Source organism: Manduca sexta, chromosome 8, assembly GCF_014839805.1.
Source record: "Manduca sexta isolate Smith_Timp_Sample1 chromosome 8, JHU_Msex_v1.0, whole genome shotgun sequence".
Lineage (NCBI taxonomy): Eukaryota > Metazoa > Arthropoda > Insecta > Lepidoptera > Sphingidae > Manduca > Manduca sexta.
The window spans coordinates 5,141,247-5,162,149 of NC_051122.1; the positions used below are offsets into that span (position 1 = coordinate 5,141,247).

Genomic DNA, 20,903 nt, shown 5'->3' on the forward strand with positions numbered 1-20,903 from the left:
GACTCAGCTATTTGATATAAATTTCAACTTGATACCTTTACGCGTTCCTGAGAAAAAGGATCTTGACGGACAGACGGAGAACAAATTGATACTATAAAGATTGCTTATGTTTACGCGAATGTAAGACGTTAAAATAAAACCATTTTGCGGATTTTATCTCAGTTTTGTATTATAATTTTCTGCTGACTTTTCGAAGACTTGCAGCTTTCGTGGGCTCGGGGTGGACTGAGTTGTTGGTCATCCGATATATACCAAGATTCAGGATATATCCTGAAGTTCCACTCCTACTTCTTCTCTTACGTAATATTATGATAATACAACTGGAACACGTCTCGCAGTACTTGCTTGACATGTTGCAGCTCAGCGGCCAGGTGTTTCTCGTCACAGATTCTTCGTGCTCTCTGAAACGAAGATATGCCGTGGTAGCTAACTATTTTGAACAATAAAATTTTGAAAAACATTATATAATATAATAAATTACTACTAGATTGAAGTCTGTAATTTGTATGTCTGTTGCCTGTTCCTTTTCTCTTCCTGTTCCAGTCATCTACGGTCGGACTTGTACCATTATAGTTAACAAAAAAAAGTAAACACGCGGTTAACAAAAACGTTTCATTACCATGCGCCATAATCATACAGCAGAAATATATCGGGCAAAAATTTCTTAATGTTTACATTAAAGGCTATATTATTATTAGTATAGTTTTATACAAATTCGATTTGCCACAAGTCTTGTAAGATTCAAACTTTCAACTTCTTTTAAAAGTCCGCTTGTTTTGATTGTTTGAACGGTAAAAATAGCTTTTGGGTGTCAAATTCTTCAGGTTGTCTTATCTAAACCTAGCTTTAGACGAGTGACTTGTTCGTTTTATCATTTAAACAATATTTCCAATTTTAAAAATACATTTTATAAAATGTAGCAGAAACTTGTCAACCATTCTCTGCTATCTATACTAATATTAGAAAGCTGCACAGTTTGTTTCAACGCGCTAATCTCAGGAAGCACTAAACGGATTTTGTTTTTTTTTACTGATACGAAGCTACATTACTCCGGCTATAGATTACTTTTTATGCCGAAAAAACTTTTTCACGCAAGCGTAGCCGCAGGCAAAATCTAGTATTTTATAAAATGTATTTTGTATTTACAAATGAACCAAAATCGGTTTGTTGAGATTGTTCTTGCACTGAATGTTCATTGAAGCGCACCGCGTAAGATAAGGCGACGTGTTACTTATTTTTACTTTTTTAATATAATCCTTGATGTAGGTACCTGTTCACAAGTAATGTTTATTTATAGGATGTATTTGTGTTGAATTATCAAAAAAATACAACCAAATTTATCTATTCAATTATAATAATTCGCGAAAGTTCGAGATTTAAATAAAAGTACTTTACGGATTTTATCGCTATTTTTATGTTTAATTGTAAAATAATATATTTAAACTTCGGTGGGTGTAAATTTTTAACAATTTTACAATACAAAACCACAAGAATTCAAATGAACACAATTTTATGACTTGATTATTTTCTACAAAAAAATACACGTCGAATTAATAAACTCCTCCTTTTTTGAAGTCGGCTAAAAACAGAAGTTAAACGATAAAATTAAAATTGAGTAGACGAAGGTACCAAATTCGAGCAGCCTAATTTCATATGCATTAGAACTAAAATACTTGTTGCCTTTAAAATTAAAAGGGTTTGTAATTTCATAGCAACCTACACGCCGTCCCACCATTTATAGAATGAAAAGGGTTTGAAATTGAATTTTGTATAAAAAATTAATATGCACATAGATACTGAAATATGAAATTCTATTTGGAGTACACGTTGGATTAATAATGGAATTCTTTGGATTTTTCAAGGAAATAGAAACTTTATTAAATGAACGCTTCATGGAAACGATATTAAATGAAGCAATTTCCATGAAGCGATTACTCGTCTAATGGAGCGTAACACTGCCAGTGTTAAGTTAACAAATTGCTTTAACACCGAAATGTGCTTCAAAACTCAAATAGTTCATATAGCCCAAAAGCCACTCACTGCCAGGCAGTTTGTTCATTACGTCAATTTATAAAAAACCTTTCGGTTCAAACATTAGGGTCGCTTTTAACTGAACATTAACAACTTTCAGTTTATAGGGTTGTTAATTTGAGTTCAAGTACTGTAACCGAGATTGTGTCTCAAGGTCAATAACAGTAATTGAAACGGAATAAAAAGTATATTACCGAAAATTAATGAAACATTGTTAAATGTCACTATTTAGTGTTTGGTTTTTTTATTAATGTAATAAAAAAGTATTTTGCTGACCAAAAATATATATATTTTCATAGGGCCCTATTACGTCTACGATTTCTGCCTTTACAGGTGTTTTTAATTGAAGGATTGTCATATAGGTAAAGAGGATTTTTTTGACTCTTTATTTTGATTGTATTTACAAGGTTCACCGGTATGTATTGCCCATTAAGGCCGGCACACATCTAATTTTGGCAACTGTCAAGAGTAGTTCTCTCATTTATCGACAATTCGCTTGGACTACAGTCTACGTAGGTTTAAATATAGAGTATGTATAAATATGAGTTATTTGGGGCTGGCAAATATTGCAATATAGGTAAACATTATTTTTGGCATTAAAATCACGTATCATTTTCCTGAATATATAAACTCAGCGATAAATTTACTGGTTTTCACAGTTATAAATAATATTTTCGTGTAGTTTTAAAATAAATGGATATATATGTGAAAATAAAACCTCTTCACATATTGAAGAATATAACTCCATTATAATTAAACATTTCGATACGCTCAAACTATTCAAATCTGACCTAATTACTTAAAGTAGAACATCTGATGAATTCTGAGATTTAAAGTTTTGTTATCGAAATACCGTCAAACTTAAAGCCAACTATCACTTACACAAGTTTGACCTTAATAATAATGAACCCAAGGGTCTTGACCAAGAGATCTAAAGCGGTCTAAAGTTGGATCAAAATATTTCAAATATTCGTCTAACCTTGAAGTTTCATGACGGACGGACCACGTTAAGATTTGAATTTGAATTCAATATCAATTTTGTAACAATTATAGATTAGTATTCAATTATCTTTCGCATTTACTAACTCGTATCAACCAAAATATAATATGAATAGAATTGTAAAAATATACAGTCGAATTCAGAACATACTCTATTTTGAAATCGATTAATATATTCATAAATTAATAAATCACACTTTCGACAACCCTATTCGTGTTTTATATTCCTTGTAAACAAAAAGCCTTAACAATATATAGGCGTTTTTGTTTTGTTTTTCTGCATTTAACAGACAAAAAAATCTATATTTTGTTAAAAACACGTTTGTTTTGACATGGCTGCTTGAGAAGAAAATATTTTTATAGAAGAAATATTGCATAATGACTGCCATCAAATTACACTATATAATAATGTATATTATACATGTGTTGTTAAATGGGGTTGGTAAAGCAAGCAGAATTTTAGAATTATTCTCAAACTTTAGATTTTCTTATGCTAGCAAAATAAAATATGAGCAATAATTTTAAAAGATATAATTAGAGCCTTATATTTGAGATAAGTGCACATAAAGTACATTTAATCTTCAATTTAATTTACTACATGAAATATGTCGGCAACGCTCGTTAATCGTCCCCCGTCACGTGCCACGTCAGACTAAGTAACCGTAGACAGTAACGTAAACATTATGATGTTAAGTAATTTGACATTTAATTACAAATACGATCAGCCCTGTATTATATACTGTCCGATTGTTGGGTACGGGCCTCCTCTACTTCTGAGAGGGATTAGGCCTTAGTCCACTACGCTGGCCCAGTGCGGATTGGCAGACTTTACAGACTCTCGAAAATTCCTATAGAGAATTTCTCAGGTATGCAGGTTGCCTCACGATGTTATCCTTCACCGATAAAGCAAGCGATAATTCACAAAGAATACCCACATTATTTTTTAGAAAAGTCAGAGGTGTGTGCCCTTGGAATTTGAACCTGCGGACATTCGTCTCGGCAGTTCGTCCCACAACCAACTGGGCTATTGTCGCTACAGTATAATTACCAATACAGACTAGGAATTAACCACTTTTGAACTTTTATTTGCAACCTTTTGGGAGTCAAATGAAGCATTACAAAGAACATTCAGATCTAACAATACAAACCCATAACCACGACACTATATAGATTTATCGAGTGATTATTTCACTCACTCCTTATAAATTGAACAACTTTGCTTACTTCTAAAGTTCTTATTTACCTTAACAAAATACTTCCCAACCCAAACACAAACTTTATGGGTTCTCCTAATATAAATTACGAAAGAATGGAACCTTTTTCTTGTTTACTAAACTTATTTGTATTGTAACCGGAGCCTGTAATTCCGTGAAATTTGAAAGGATTTAATCAAACATAAGCCTTAATTCTAAACGAAAGTTAGGTACGAAGTATAGGATACTTTTATACAAAATAGAAGAAATTACAATAGAACTAGGAGAAAATTCATGTTAAGAAGGTTGGTAGAGTCAGCCACAAAAGTAGGTGACCAATTCACAATTTTTAATCCTCTTTAAACTTTTGTGTTCGTATGAACAATCGCCTTTTCTTCACTAATATAAACTTCAAAGGTGTGACTTTATTTTAGATAAAGAAAAGAAAATATAAAAATTAAATGTATGTTTAACAGCGTTTTGAGTTTGTTTAGCTACTTTTGTTGGTGAGTGAACATCATGAAATTAATTATACAAAAAATATATCTTATTAACGAATAAAGGTTTAGTCTTTATACTCATATATATAAAAAAAGAGAGAGAAATGTGTGTTGAAATGAAAAACGCATTTTGAAATTATTAGAACTGCTGATGCTCTATTGATCTCAAGTATGAGAAGGTTAAAATATTACCTTGTACACGATACATGTTTCTTAATTTAGATTTGTAATGAACAATTACTACTGACGAATATTTACCAAAACCATAACATAACCGTTTGTAACACTTGAGTAAATATTAGTTATACCTCCATTGTTGTAATGAGTAAATAATTAGGCAGTTGAATCGATAATCATATCCAAAATGTGCGTCAAAATAAATATTTTCCTAATGTGTCAAATATTTGGCATACAATAAATGGATTTTTGAGATGGGGCGACGAGGGTGGCTTTAACACTGTAGCTACAAGAAAACTTTTTAGGTGATTGTCTATCATATCCACAGTAAGAACTGCATTCGAAGATATTGCAAAAAAAATATCAGCAAAAAAATTTGCAATTTATGAAAAACGTTTTTTGATGCCAAATCGATGCTATTGCTTATTAAGGACCGAAAGATTATGGACTATTGCAGGTTTGAGTATTTTGAGCAGCGAAAATTGCATAGAATAGCTATTACTGCCTCGTCTCAAAATATCTACCATGTATAATCTACTAAATTGTTACTAATATAGCGTCGTTTAGTTCAGTATTTATTAAGGACTAATGTAAATAAATATTATTTTAATTGATAGTGTAAATTACTCAAGTTCAATAGAAGTGTGATTGTTTTTATCAATCCTTTTCCTTTGTTTTATATAGTTCAAGACTGTGAATAGCATAACATTAATATTTTTTTGTCTGTGCCATAAAATCTACTCAAACTAACATTACATTAAAAAGAAGTTGTCGTTCCCAGTTTGGCCTGTAGGTACGTCTTTTTTTAACAATAAAATGTGGCCTACGGTCCTCCTTAAAAGATTCTTAAACTTTGGGTCGTTTTCTTTATGTTTACAATATAAGGTTTAGTACACCAACAAATCTATATAAACAGATTCCATTCAAACATAATTTACTTCGAAGCTTCCGTCTTTTAATGCGTGCCTCCATTCAATCCATCGTTAAATAGGTTAGAAGGGTAAAATTAAATAAGATCCATTCAAATATAAAGTCGTTCTTCTTGCGCGAGTAATCTTTCACGAGAAAACGTTAATAATATTAATTTAAACTTTTCCCATTGATATGATAAATAAACTGATAATGTAATAATTAGTCGTGTCGAATGTTGTGTATAAATGAGTAAATAAATTGCGATTGGTCTTATTCGTTTTGGAATTAAGCATTGTTTTAATATAAAGGGCTAAACCGAAATTTCGTTTTTATGAAGTATGAAGTTGTAAGTATGTTAGTATGAAGTTTGTATTATAGAATCTTTTTTACTTTAATTATAATTTTTTTATTTTTGAACAATCTTACGTATACCACCCCGTTTTTCGGCTCGTTGTATTTAGTCTCACTGTGCGGGTTGTCTGGAAGAGATCGTTTTTTATCAATAAGATCGCCTATTATTTCAGGTATTTAAAAAAAGCATAGTTGTATTCAATTTGATCTTGCTGTAGCGTTTAAATAAAGTGTTTTTTTTTTTATTTATTCAGAAATATTATTTTCTTGAACTATTTCGCTTTACGGCGATAGCCTAGTTGGATGTGGAACGGACTGCCAAGACGAATGTCCGCAGGTTCAAATCCCAAGGGCACACATCTCTGACTTTTCTAAAAAATCATGTGTGTATTCTTTGTGAATTTATCGTTCGCTTTAACGGCGAAGGAAAACATCGTGAGGAGACCTGCACATCTGAGAAGTTCTCTATAGGAATGTCGAAGGTGTGTGAAGTCTGCCAATCCGCATTAGGCTAGCGTGGTGGACTAAGGCCTAATCCCTCTCAGTAGTAGAGGAGGCCCGTGCTCAGCAGTGGGCAAGTATATAATACAGGGCTGATATTATTATTATTATTATATATTTCGCTTTACGTACAATGTTATTGCTCATAACATATATTAGGAATGGCTTCTGTAACCTTTATTGTCTTAATAAAAAAGGGATAAAATCAAAATTAGCATTCGCTACTTCCACTCACATTCATCACGCATTTGTCTCCGAAGGGGTAGATAAAGCTACATCTCCCCTACTCATTAGGATTAATCTGTCAGACCTCGTGATAAGGGAACGAGCCCCTCGATTAATTAAGAATAAATCCAATAACTGACATTTTGAATACAACTGACGGTCAAATGAAACACGTTTCCCTGTATACTAAGAGACGTTACTGCAGTTTATTCATATGAATTCTTACGAATAAACTGATGTAATGGAAGTCACTGATTCAATACGACCCCCTGGCTCTTGTATGTATTGTAATGTGTGTTAATTATGATTTGTTTTACCGATGAAGCAAAATTTGTAAAGAAATTGTGCAGAATTCTGCATTTAGTCATCCATATAATTTTTAAAAATAAGTATTTTAAATGTACTGGCCCTCATTAAAACATCGTGGTAATTGTAAACGCTGGACTTTCTTATAATCAGAAATGGGATTAAATATGTTATAGATTTTTATATAGTATCTTTTAAGTTAAGTTGAAACTACAGCGTTATTTATATTTTACGTATTTTGTAAATTATGTTTTTTTTTACCATTTTACGGAGTTTAGTCATCAAATAGGTCGTATCGCTCCATAACTCCACATTGATCACGTGCCGTCTCATTTCCTGTCATCCCCTAAAAAGGTATAGAATTAAATTAAGCTGATGATAATTTTAAAATATTTATTGTTTCAAACGGACAGGAATGGGGTGAATAAATAAAAATAAAATTCAGTTTAAAAAATACTACAGCTCATATAATCGAAGTTACACTTTCATTTCGTCAACAATGATCACAAATGTTTCATATCCATCTGTTTACGCACCGCTTAGAACATACCGTTGGCATACAACATTATAGTTTGTTATTATTACAATTGAACGTAATTTAAAATAGCTTTACTGGAACTGTATCTTTCATTTAATTAATTATTTACATTAAAATTCGCAAATACAACTGTTTATTTACATAATTACTTTATACATAATGTCTTAATGATTTTATCGCTTAATATTTACATGTTATACGTTTATCAATCTTAAACAACGTTTTTGGTCAATTCTTATTATAAATAAATAGTTTTTACTTTAAAATGTAGATAAAAATGAGAGTTCCTTGCAAAGATGTTTAATAGATTAAAACTAAATTGGTGCTTAGGCAATATTCGGTCATAATTTAAAATACAAAATATTACACAAGATGCCTACGTGTATACATTGTAAAATTGTAGGCAATACCTTATTTACATAAAACTCAAATCAGTTTTGTTTTTTTTATGCTATATACCTACGTACCTCCCTACCTATGGCTCGTAGGTTATTAGAAAATTGCCTAGGCGCCAAAATACTTCCATTCTACTATAAGGTTTGATTCAACTTTAGTTAATTCTGTAAGCCACCTATGAAACGGTCTAAAAGCAATTAATTAAACTTAGTGACTAAATATTTAATGGTGACCATTTAGGAGTCTATAATATGAACCAAACAATTGCCTAGCTGTACTACATTGCCACATTTGAAACGAAGTTCATTGTGCGTATTCATATTATGAAACAATGTATATAGGTTGTCGAATATCAATATAAATAAAAACAAAAGGAATTGTATTAATTAAATTAATTAATTGATGATTGAAATCCAGTGGCAGTTGATTTTAATATTGATAACCTGATATTTATGAATGTATAAATTTCGAGGTAGTTACAAACACTAGGGAAATATAGAAATTTTAAAACACTGATTATGAAAAATGTTAGGAATTTTTTTTAATATGTAGGATAAGGGTAAATGCAAGAATTATTAAACACTACGCTATCGCTTGTATTCTAATATATTCTAATTGGTGTTTTGTATAATATTACGAACAATTAGGTAATAGGATTATTTAATACCTATCTACTTGATGCCTAACAATTAGTGAAAAAATAAATTTTATATAATTTGGTACTGAAATCAATTCACTGTCAAACCAACTGGAAACATTCTAAATGAGAAATAAAATAATTAAAATTATTTCGGCTTTTATTAAAATTACCTCCGAGATATTTAAAAATATGTCAACATGAATTTTTAACATTATACTTCTTATTTCAACCTTAATTATTTCAATCGTAAAGAAATCTATGGTTATAATTCGGTCACTTCAAGTGTTTTAGTAGAGGTTATTCTTTAATTTATATTTTAATTTGTTGAGAGAAATACACAAAATAGTAATTATGTTTAAAAGCTAATCACATTATTTGTTAAATACTCAAATATAGCGAACGAAAACTGTTTATTACGATTTATTATTATGTACCGCTTTAGATATTAAAGTGATACTACAAAACCTTTAAAATAAAATGTGAATTGAAATCAGTGGCCCAACATACAATTCCTAATCGAATCAATTTTACATAAATATTACTATATATATTTTACTCAATTTCATGTAACAAAAGTCACTAATAATATAATGTACAAACAACATATAGTTTACAAACTCAGTGATTACTACAGTTATTGTAATAAATGTCCTCAGTTACAATTTTAACTTTACACGTGAAGACGGTACCACAAGGTAAGGTACTTATTTACATGGAGCTGTGTAAAACAAAATGTACAAACAAATTGTTCCCATTACACGTATTTTTACAGCTAAAAAATCCGATATACACTAAATATTATACTCTCATTATTTTTTTATTTACCTATTTACATATTCATAAGTTATTAAAGATATTAAAACTGAATTATCGAAATTTCGTAGTGTTTTAGGCACTATTTAGACAGCCATCAATCTTAATGTCTTATACAAAGCTTTCGTTAACTCTATTCTTAGAAAAACCGTTTACAATCTACATGTCAATAGGCAGGTAGTAACAATTCAATTTACCTATTATCTAAATAAATTGTGTATACAGATTTATTATAAGTAAATGTGATCATGCGAAACTTCAAACATTTTGAAATATTTTCAAAAACTTGAATGTTTAACATCCACAAAGGTCTATCTTCGATGGAGTATATTGTATAGTCCATTCTCTAAATCTAAGTCTGGCAAGTGATATAATTTTCCATATCGTGGCGTCGCTAACTATAGGTATACTGGCAAAACTAATACAAGGAACTGAAACCAATCTATACATTGATATCTGTTATGCTGTATATACTATACAAACACAGTCAGAATTCATCTAATTATAATCGTAAATTCAAACTTATGCGTATGTAATATTTTGGATTTACAAAATTTTAATTCACAATATTTGACTATTCTAGATACATCGAGAAATCTGTGAAACCTAATAATTACATAAACTAATTTCGGATTTTCCATAAGATTTCTCAACGTACTAAAATTACAACTGTCAGTGGTATTCACAAAGCTTAAAAACACATTCAACCTATGAAACAGTGTAACTTGGTTCTTTGAACATCGGATAAAACGTGAACAGACGTGACGTCACTAGTCTCCTAGGCTAATGTTCATAATGTATTCAAAATATCATCTAACGTATTAGCTAAAGCGTCTATCGATAAAGCATTTTGTATAATCACAACAGCAAGTCCTTTCCACCACGTTTCATTCACTATCTAAACAATAACACTAAAGAACAGTCTGGCACATCCGAAACTGGGGAACAGCGAAGAAAACTACGGCTGACCTTTTTCTCGCACCGCGGCGTGGTCCATCGGTCCACCGGAAAAATCATTTTACTTCTCGTTTAATTTAAATTTTACATTTAACAAAATAATTCTTAAGAACCAAAATATCTAGTGCAAGTATTATACTTATTATTAATTCAATTTGTATTTTATTGTGTACTCATACGGTTAAAATAATAAAAAAATAGATAACGTCAACAAATAGTGCTTTTAACACAATAAAATATTTTTCCTATATAGAAATTCGTAAAATTTCACGTTGCAAAATTCTACAATAATTCTAAAGACAATTTGAAAACGATTCAAGAATTTACTATTTCGACAATATTAGTCCTGCCTTTAATTACTATTAGCTATTTCATTACTCTAACGTTACTTTATCTATAGAGTGCAATAATATTTGGCAATCGTGACATTAATATTAGTATTGTCAAATTTGTGGTTCTCAGTGTAAAATAATTTTCCCGGTAACCTCACTGGGGCGTAGTCGTGATAAAAGGGGGGTCAGAGGACGGGCGCCGAGTTTCGTCGAGTTCAGCACAGGAGTTCGGAGTTGGAAGGCGGTACTCAGCTGGGTAGGGGAGGTCGAGACGCGTGGGGCGCGGGGCTGGTGGGTTGCTGCTGCACTGGCGTCGGCGAGCGCGCTGTCGTGCTCTCCGGGGCCGAATGCGTCCTGCCTGCAGGTTGTAATACTGGACTTGGAGGCCAGGGGTGGGATGCTGATGCCATGGTTCTGAAAATATAGTTTATGTTATATAATAGCTGTATTCAGTTATATTAAAAATACAATTTATTATTGCAATGAAATATTTAATTCTCGTGGAACAGACTAAACATGGGAGAAATAAGTGTAGACGTAATAGTCTCAAATATTATTCTATTACTTTCAAATAATCAATTCTTCGCGACTAAGAATATTAAAAACAACAGGTACCTGGCATAGGGAGTAATAGTAGATGAAGGTGGTGTAGGCACGGCGGCTGTGTCGGGGTGAAGGAAATTCCTTCTCTGCTCGGCTCGCTCCCAACATTGTTGGAGACACCGAGCCATTACGTCAGGTAAATTGTTTACCTGCTCCTGTAAATTATATTAACACAGAAATCATGAAAACCATTGATTGTACATAACAGTTATATGACATATACTACCATCCCCCATTTTAGGAAGAAGAAACTACAAATGTCCTAAAACATGTTTAGGGTTATTTATTATACTTTCGAAACAAAATTTATAAAGCAAATGTAAAACTTTTCAATTTATTACTGCGTAGGATATTAAATAATAAAAAAAATATTCAATAATAATAGATATTACTTGTAATGAAGTTAGTTTTTCTTCTAAACTAGTCAGCCTCTCTTCTATGGTATCTTGCCTCGTGCTCATATCCGAGACTATTTCGTAGACGGTATTCTGCGTCTGTAAAAGGAAGGGGTCCTGATTTCAATGGATTTGCAGTTCTAGCTTCACTGATGTTTCTAATCACTACGCAATTTGTTAGTTGTGTGTGTGTGTGTATTGTCTTTGTAAAGTGTTTGCAGATTTCGTGTGTTGCTTTTGATTCAGTGTCTAATGCTTGTTCCAGAGTTTGAGGGTTTGTTTCGATTTTTTTCTAGATATTTATCTAATTCATGCATATCTAATTGCATTTGATACTTAGTATCATGCGCCAAGCAAATGGGGATGACATTATTTTCATGCTAGCAAATATTTATTTTGGAACAATTGGTAATAGCATTTTAGCGTGTAAAAATTTGGAATTTATAATTTTACATTCTATGATAAAAAATATTTTTTAAAAAGGGCTGAGGGAGTTTGTATAATAAATAAATCTAGCAAACCTAGAGTGCTATCTAATCTAGCTTCTAATGAGTGTATACTTATGAGTGTAGCATTAGCATTAAGGAAGTTTCGTAGAAATTAACATACCTTTGCCATGTCTGTTATTGTGTTGGCATTGTCCATTAGTTTTCTTTGATCCATTTTAACTTTTCGTAATCTGTAAATATTATTGTAGCAAATGTAATAAGTTTCAATAATAATATAGTACGTTTTAACAACGTTATTGTTAATGAGGCTATAAATTTCATATATAAAGGGTATTAATTCATTAAAAAAGCGAACCTTGAAATGACTTATTTACTTATAATTTTTCCTCAAAGCAATCTATTATCTGAACAAATATTATCGTACACATGGAATGAAACAATATAATATATCGAAACTTTTATTATATTACTAAAAATACTTACGCATAAATAGCTAACAAAAATTTTCTTTGATGTGTCCTGACCCGACCTGGATGCACTCTTTTTACGAGCCTCGTATGTTTGTATATTAACCAAGTCTCTCGGAGCACGTTGGCCGCAGCATTTTTCAGCTAAAACCATAAATATTTAATTAAGAATTTATGACTGTAAATAACCATCATAAATAATTAAAATCAAACGCTTCGAGCTTCGTATAACGCAAGCAGATTATGCGAATTCATAGGTTTATTAGACAGAATTAATATGGAAAGTAAATTTTTGCTGCCACTATTGTGCTTTAAACAAACTCTTGTTTCATCTATGTGAGTAATTTAGCATGGACATCACAGGAAGGACAGAAAAGACTTTAATGCTTTAAACATATATTTAGCATTGTGTGCCCTAGCTTTATACTTCTTACCTTTAACGAGTCCGTTCCTGTTACTCAAGTAACAGTCACCTTACCTTTTTAGTTAGTTGCGTTTCCATCATGAAGTTATGCACATGTTTCTCCGCTCTAGTTAACTCTAACTTTCTCGAAGCAACCGTCACTAATAATGCAGTACATCCCGCCCCCTGTTAATTAGATTAACAATAATGATGAAGTTACATCACAATCAATACTTACTCTTTTAGTAAGTTGTGTGTCCATCATGAAGTTATGAACGTGCTTCTCGGCTCTAGTTAATTCTAATTTTCTTGAAACAACCGCGACTAATAACGCTGTGCATCCAGCTCCCTGTTAAGTGAATATCTTAATGTAAAATGCAAGCGAACGTGTAGAAGCATTCAAGAACTTTCATTCCAGTAAAGGCAATTTTGAAGGCTAAAAATCAAAAACGAACTCATAATTTTTTCGCTATGTGCTAATCATTAAAAAATATTAATTAAAAGTTAGTTAGCAAGGGCAACAGATAGCAGAATTTTGGAATTTGAAGCGTTCTAATTACTCTGTTACCCTCGTTGTTTTAGAAAACCAAATTATTCTTATTTATGATTTATGTTATGACTTAAATATTACATTTATAATTCTTAATTATATTAGTGCTAAAATGCAGATAATTAAAACCGAGACAATGAAAGCAGGAAAATATTAATTTTTCAAGGTTTTTAATGAGCTGCCAATAAAATTCCTACTTTCATAATCCTTCATCTGTTACGACAAAAGGTTATGCATATCATCCAATAACAGTGAGATATATTTTTCCATTTAGTGCATTTCCATCTAATCAGTGCACAAAACTTGTTTTATTTTCAATGCAATCTTTTGTTATTGTTTAGTTAAAACATATAAACAACTCAATTTTTTCAATCTTTTACACAAACACTATTTTAGGTGCATTAAAATTTATTGTACACTTCTGTATTAAAATAATTTTAGGAAAAGTGAGCCATTTTAAAAACAAACGTATTGTGCAATCCAGTGAAATATTGAAGTGAAGAGATAACTAGAAACAGTAAGGAGAAATGAAGCATTCCATACTACAAAATATATAAATTCTAATAGCTGGTTTTAACAGGGAAATGGACGTATGTTTTATTTTAAAATATATTGAACATCGTACTTATAATATTTTAAATAAGGATTTTAAATATTTTAGCCTGCAGGAAGTACTAATAAATATATTATCACGGCAGTTCAACCTATAATATAATACAGTAAACATCAAGTGTGAGTACAAATTCGTGACAAAATAATAGGGTGTGTGTACATAAATACAGTACTACAACCGTATTTCACATAGAAGACCATCCTGATAAATATCTGTGAACATTGACATAATCGAAAACACTTAACATCAAATACATCGAAACTTGTAACTTTAGCGTATGAACTCATCCAGATGTGTGAAGCAACTCAGTGTGAAGTGTGATTTGTTTGTTACATTGAATCATGAGTGTCGACTGACTGCAAATATTCATCCAATCACAAACGCGCATGAGATCTAAACAATGCCGGAGGTCGAAAACTCCAACAGTTTATTCAAAGGCAGACCACAGGCACTTGCATAAAACCCATGCACGGAAACAGTTCAAAATCATTTTTATTCACAATAACTTTAAACAATGTCAGTCAACACAAACAATCAAAAATTTTGTTTGTAAGGAACTTACCATTATGCCGGTGCTAACGGCGATACCTCTGCCGCAATAAGTGTTCGGTACTATGTCACCAAAACCAACGGAGAGAAACGTAATGGCAATAAGCCACATCGCATTCAGTAGATTAGCATGTTCTTCGTCGTGAAACCTGAATTGTCAATAAATTTCAGCGCTTTACTCATTGACCTGTTGTCTACTTTAGAGTTCGAAACAACCTATCTGTTCACTGATAAGCCCTATCTGCCCGATAACGCATACCTACGCTCGATAAACAATCGTCGTAAAGAAATGAAAATAAAAGTAGGAAAATAATTGAGAGTAAATCCGATATATCGAAGAGTTTGACTTTGATTTAAATTCATAAGTGAAATTGCTTCAAACACTGTGAAATTGTTAACAACACATAAAATGGCTCACCTTTACCCGACCTACACGTAACCTCTAGACTTCGCAAGTTTGTTTGAATTTGAACATAACAATTCTTGCGAAGACTAGCAAGTGCAACTGATTTCCGAATATCAAATCAGGTGAATGATGTCAACCTCAGTTAAAGAAACCCAAAAGTCCTACTACGTATTGATACATACCACCATACCGCAGGTGAGGGTAATGCCACGGCCGCAGTAAGTGTTGGGGACTATATCACCATAGCCGACACAGAGGAACGTTATAGCTGTCAGCCACATTGAGTTTAGCAAATTGGCATGATCTTCATCATGGAACCTGAGAGCCAAAACGCCCAACAAGAACCAAAAATAACCACTTGTTCTATCATAATCAACACAAATTATTATTATGCATGTATGGATTATAGTTTTGGTATAAATAAATTTGAATTAAATTCATATTGTGGCAATAGCTATTAAAAGTATACGTATAACTCGAACGTACATAAAAACCTAAGCACACAGAAATACAATTGTATAAAATCTGCCATGCCTATAAAATGTTGGAAATTAAATCTCACTACACAGATATTTACGTACTAATATTGTATAATAAAGAATCTCAAATACAACGTGCAGTCTAAACATTAAACTGGATTGATTACCAAATAATTATACTTATAGCCATGCGTGAATTGAATTCTCAATTTACCATAGGTGTAGAACATCATGATAACACAGATAATACTTAGTAGATGGGCAAGAGTAGAAAGGGAAACACGTAGAAGTGAGAAAGATTCACAAGCAACTTGTTGAGAACAGTAGGAAGAGGTAACTTGTTTTGATGCATGATTATGGTGATGTGCAATGAATTTGTGCATGTCGTCATAGATTAGAAGCTTGCCTAAATATTTCGTGCCCTAGAGCCATTTTGTGCGTATTTATATTTTCTTTAAGACACTGTATTTAACATATTTTTTTATTAAACAGGTCAAGTAACGAATAGTTGCCATTTATTATTGTGCTGTGTTGATTTCATATTTTGAAAGTGCCAACATATTATATCTAAGTATAACGACAAAGAAGTAGTGTCGTGGCACTTAGTGCAAGCCATTTAGTTTTAGTGCAGTAGTTCCATTTATATATAATATCACAACAAGCATCCTCTTTTGATAATATGTTTGTCTCATTTGCTACATCTAAACACATATACTAAGAAAATAGAAATCGTAGCATGTATGTTAGAACACCTTAAGAAGCTAAATTTTGCGAAAATAGTCAAAGTCAAACTCTTGTATTTTTTGTGATGATTATGAACCTAGCAACTCTACATAAACTCTCCGTAAATATTTAAACGTAGATCGTAAAAAAAACACAGTGGGTTGAAGAAGCCAAAACAAACATTATTTACAACGCCACAATACAAAAGCATTAGCATGCCCACATAGGCAGTACACGGGTGTATTTTTCAAAATTGGAATTTAAGTGTCAAACATATAGTGAACATCAAACTAAAACGATGAAAGCAAAAATGTCGACAGAATAAAACAGGTACAATTCGAATGACAAAATAATGAACTGGTTCATATAAATGAGAAAGATATATCACCGACGTTCTCATTATCCTGATAAAGAACTTGACTAAATTATGCAAATTAAATATTTTACCACCCACAACATTTAACATCGATACTGACCTCTCGCACTGCCGCAGCGTCCAGCTCGCGATGATCCAAAGAGATACCATAAATACTAATAAAACAGTACCGGGGCAAATTGTCATTAGAGTCTTCAAGACAAATCTGCGAACAAAATTATTTTTCCGAGAGAGATTAGAAATTAATTTCATATTTAAAGTAAGATGCTAGTACTGAGTATTTACCTTGTGTTAAAATTTATCCTGTTCAGAGCACCTATACTCCTTGAAGACGCGTCGGTGAACAACTTGCTGTGAAGTAACATGACCCTGCATATAAGATAGAGCCTGAAGAACATAGGCAGCGACAAAGTAACGTCGTACGGCACCTGAAATCAGAAATAACAATATATAAGACTTATGAAATATATTTCATTGTTCATAAGATTTTCTTAATAGTACTGAACGGATCGAAATATGTTCTTTAAAATATTTGTTATCTAATATATTATATTCGTTTGTTAACAAGTGTGATGTTTTCAATATTATTAAAACACAATCTAAAAATCAAATATAAATATTTTATTAAACCTTATCTATAGTAATATTGTGCTGTGTGCTGTATTTTAACTCAACGACAAAAACTAAATTGTGATCTCTACGAAACGTTTTGTAAGAAATTTCGCAAACCTACACTTCGTTTAATTAAACATGCATTTATTTTTTTCTATTATGTATGCTCAATTATTATGTAGGAATATATAGCTAATTATTTTTTTAAATAAGCGATCCATCATTACGATGTCATAGTGATATATGTTGTACATTAATCATTACAAATACTCAATTCTCTTCATTGAGAAATGCTAAAGTAATGTTTAAATCACATAAATTTATTAACGGACACAAAACAGTGGAGTAAAAACACACTGCCCATACACAAATCAGTAGCATGCTGACAAAAACGCTAACAATATTCAAAACTTCAAAAACATTTGAATTTATTGAATACAGACCTGAATTTGCTTATACATCGTGCCCTAAGGAGAAAATTTATACAGAAACATCAGTATGAAACAATTTGTTTTAAAATTCTTAACAAGTCTACTAAATCCACGCGCATTTAAAACGTTTAATCATTCTCAGGCCGTAGACCAGATAAATTTATTACAAAAATAAATCCCTGAAGAAACTAAAAAATGCAGCGCCCATACATTATACATAAATGTTAATAACGCAGATATTCTTGTAACTGATATCAGGGTAATATAAAAATTTGTATTTTTAAAAGCGATTTATAACAATAAAAAAATTGCAACAAAACATTTTAAAAATAAAGGAATTAGATCGCTTTATAATGGTGATTTCGTACTAAATCTAGCTAAACTGTAATGAAAATATACTCACAACTTCGACGCCTATAACACCACCCTTGTTTGCCAGCTTAGTGGTCCAAGTGAAGGTGTATTGTCCTGGGATCGGGTGGACGGCGCAAATGGCGAGCTCCAGCCCGATCTGGGCTATCCTCTGCCACGTCATCGCTATCCGCCAGTCGTCAGCGCAGTTGTCTATCATAAATAACTGAAATTCAAACAAAAAGAAAAATTAATTATTGTATAATTGTATAAGAACGTTCTCGAAATTTCTATTATTTAATTTAAGAAGTAACATGATCGCAAATAATCGTAATTCTCGACAAAAATTCACATAGTTATATACTTATTTTGGAAGATATAAAATGTCATAGAAAACTTTCATTTGAATATATTAACTCCGACAGTAGAAAATTCTCTAAAAACATTCTTGCTGAAGATAATATAACGTATGAAACCAAGCAAAACATAAGAGACAAATTCAACTTTCGTCTAACGACGCCATGTGAATCGGAGCACCTGGGTACAGTTTGTGCATCGGGATAAATATTTTTACAACATTCTTTTATACGTCTGGATTCTATTACTTGGAGTTGTTAAACTTTCGCAGACAATTTCATTATACATCTGTGCACCACGGTTTAGTTCTTGACAACACGTTAAACTAAGTAGGGTAAGAAAAATAATTCAAATTGCATATACCTGTACTTCTAAAGCATGATACGCGACGATTAGGCCAAGTAAAATCACAGTCGACATTGATATTAGCGTCTTTAACGCCTGAGAATATATTGATGCCTGCAATAAAATTAGCTATGAGTATTTACCTATCTAATTGTTCGAAGGCATGTTCTCCGTATAATGTTTATCTCACCTTAGTATATACACCAGCACTGGAAAGTTCATTTTCTACAACCATAATTATAATACCAAACATTCCCATCACTAAAGCGTAGTCACTTATTCGTTTCCTCTTTTCAAATAACGCCTTTCTTCTACCTAACCTGGAATTTGAAAAGAACCATTATTAGTATTTCATAGTATACGGATCTGTAATGTTATTTGCTTTTATTTGATTATATAATAATATTTTACGAGTTCTCCAGTTTTTTAATGTAACAGTGAACATATTTAGTTATCATTTTGCTCCATTTCGTTCGCAGATTTAACATGCAGTGAATCGATCGTTCCTTCGGAGGCAAACTACGTGCATTAGAATAATTTAGTAAAACCTCATGTGAGTTTTCGATAGGGTTACAATGTTATACTGGCATTTTGGAATGTCCATGTTGATTTTCCCATTTCTTAAGTAAGATTAATAAACGCCACACTTTCTGCATGAGACATATTCATGATGATTCATGATAGGTGAAATAAGCCCATTAGTTAATAGTTATATTTTTTTTTACTTATACCTACATATTACCCGCGTAGAAATTATATTAGGGTTCCACTCACACTCAATAATTAGGGACACAGAAAAATAATTTGTTGAAACTGATTTACGCAGATTGATTTGAATTTCGACATATCTTTATATACCATTGAACATTTGTTAAGCTCCCAGCATTAATATTTGTGCTGAACGAAAATTGGTTTCGATTCGGGCACGGATCGAAGTTTCGTGCCGACATCCCGTATTTTGAGATTAACTTTATTGATGGGATGCCCGAAGCCGTTGATTGCTGCCTTGCGCAATCTTACAGAGTGATTTATGTGCTAATTGCTGTTTTAAAGATTGTCATCGGGTTTCGTTTACCACAATGACAAGTCTAATTTATATTCTAATTAGTAATTGTATTAAAAAGATGTAGGTTAATAAAAATATGTTTGTTTTCAATTAAAATAATGGACTGAAGATAATATAAAAACGGATTGTCTGAAAACTGCACTTAATTATTCCGGAGACGTACAAAATCGATGCGATCCTGATGCATGTTATTTCCATTCGTTCAAGGCCGTATAGGCATTATTAAAACGTTTCTGTGTTGACTTTGTCATGTAAAAAAGTGTGGGAATTTTGGAATTCGTGCATGTTGTAACGTTAATTTTAATGATATAATTAATTAGTGGTAATGGGTTGTTAATAGTTAGTAGAATGGTATATCGCAAAACCACTTCAAGGCCACTGAGTAATTGTAAAGCTCTGAAATATTTTATTGTATATTCATTTAGAAAGTACCTACCCAGATAATTTTTATTTCATTTCTGCTGTTTAAATAAATCTACATATTAACATTTAATTCTGGCTATGAAAATCGATTCCGTTTTATTTTGATTTAATATATTTGACCCCTGTAATATAGTTTATTTGACCCCTAAAAAGTTAAGATTGCTATCAAACTCAAGACACGTATATATAGTTACTAACAAAAAGTATTTTATATTATATTTTTTAAAAACTACACCGTCATCAAATATAAGTAGAGAATAAGATCTATTGCTTCATTACTTACTCATTTTTAACGTAGAAACGACAAACAAAGTAAAATGATGCTACATCCTCATTAGAAGATTGACGCTCCTCGTCTCATATAATGAGAATTCAATATCTAAGGTAAAAGCGTCCCATGAAAAAATAGCTTTGTATATAATATTCTTTTGTGC

The 20,903-nt window shown here is 31.7% G+C and overlaps 1 protein-coding gene across 4 annotated transcripts in view; it reads right to left on the minus strand.

The window, feature by feature from the left end:
• Positions 1-7,635: 7,635 nt before the first annotated feature.
• Positions 7,636-20,903, minus strand: part of LOC115446687 (small conductance calcium-activated potassium channel protein) — a 235,278-nt gene continuing 222,010 nt past the window's right edge. For 2 of the 4 annotated variants that reach the window (XM_030173471.2, XM_037436476.1), the window contains 12 exons: positions 19,171-19,300; positions 18,999-19,094; positions 18,331-18,504; positions 17,170-17,312; positions 16,985-17,089; positions 14,914-15,049; positions 13,427-13,537; positions 12,802-12,929; positions 12,479-12,548; positions 11,867-11,986; positions 11,487-11,629; positions 7,636-11,285 (listed from right to left, as the gene is read on the minus strand). In XM_030173471.2, coding sequence (XP_030029331.1) covers positions 11,120-11,285; positions 11,487-11,629; positions 11,867-11,986; positions 12,479-12,548; positions 12,802-12,929; positions 13,427-13,537; positions 14,914-15,049; positions 16,985-17,089; positions 17,170-17,312; positions 18,331-18,504; positions 18,999-19,094; positions 19,171-19,300 — 1,522 coding nt within the window. In that variant the 3' untranslated portion in view covers positions 7,636-11,119. Of the gene's footprint in view, positions 11,286-11,486; positions 11,630-11,866; positions 11,987-12,478; positions 12,549-12,801; positions 12,930-13,263; positions 13,375-13,426; positions 13,538-14,913; positions 15,050-16,984; positions 17,090-17,169; positions 17,313-18,330; positions 18,505-18,998; positions 19,095-19,170; positions 19,301-20,903 lie in introns of all 4 variants that reach the window. The other 2 variants (XM_037436474.1, XM_037436475.1) reach the window with 2 other exon arrangements.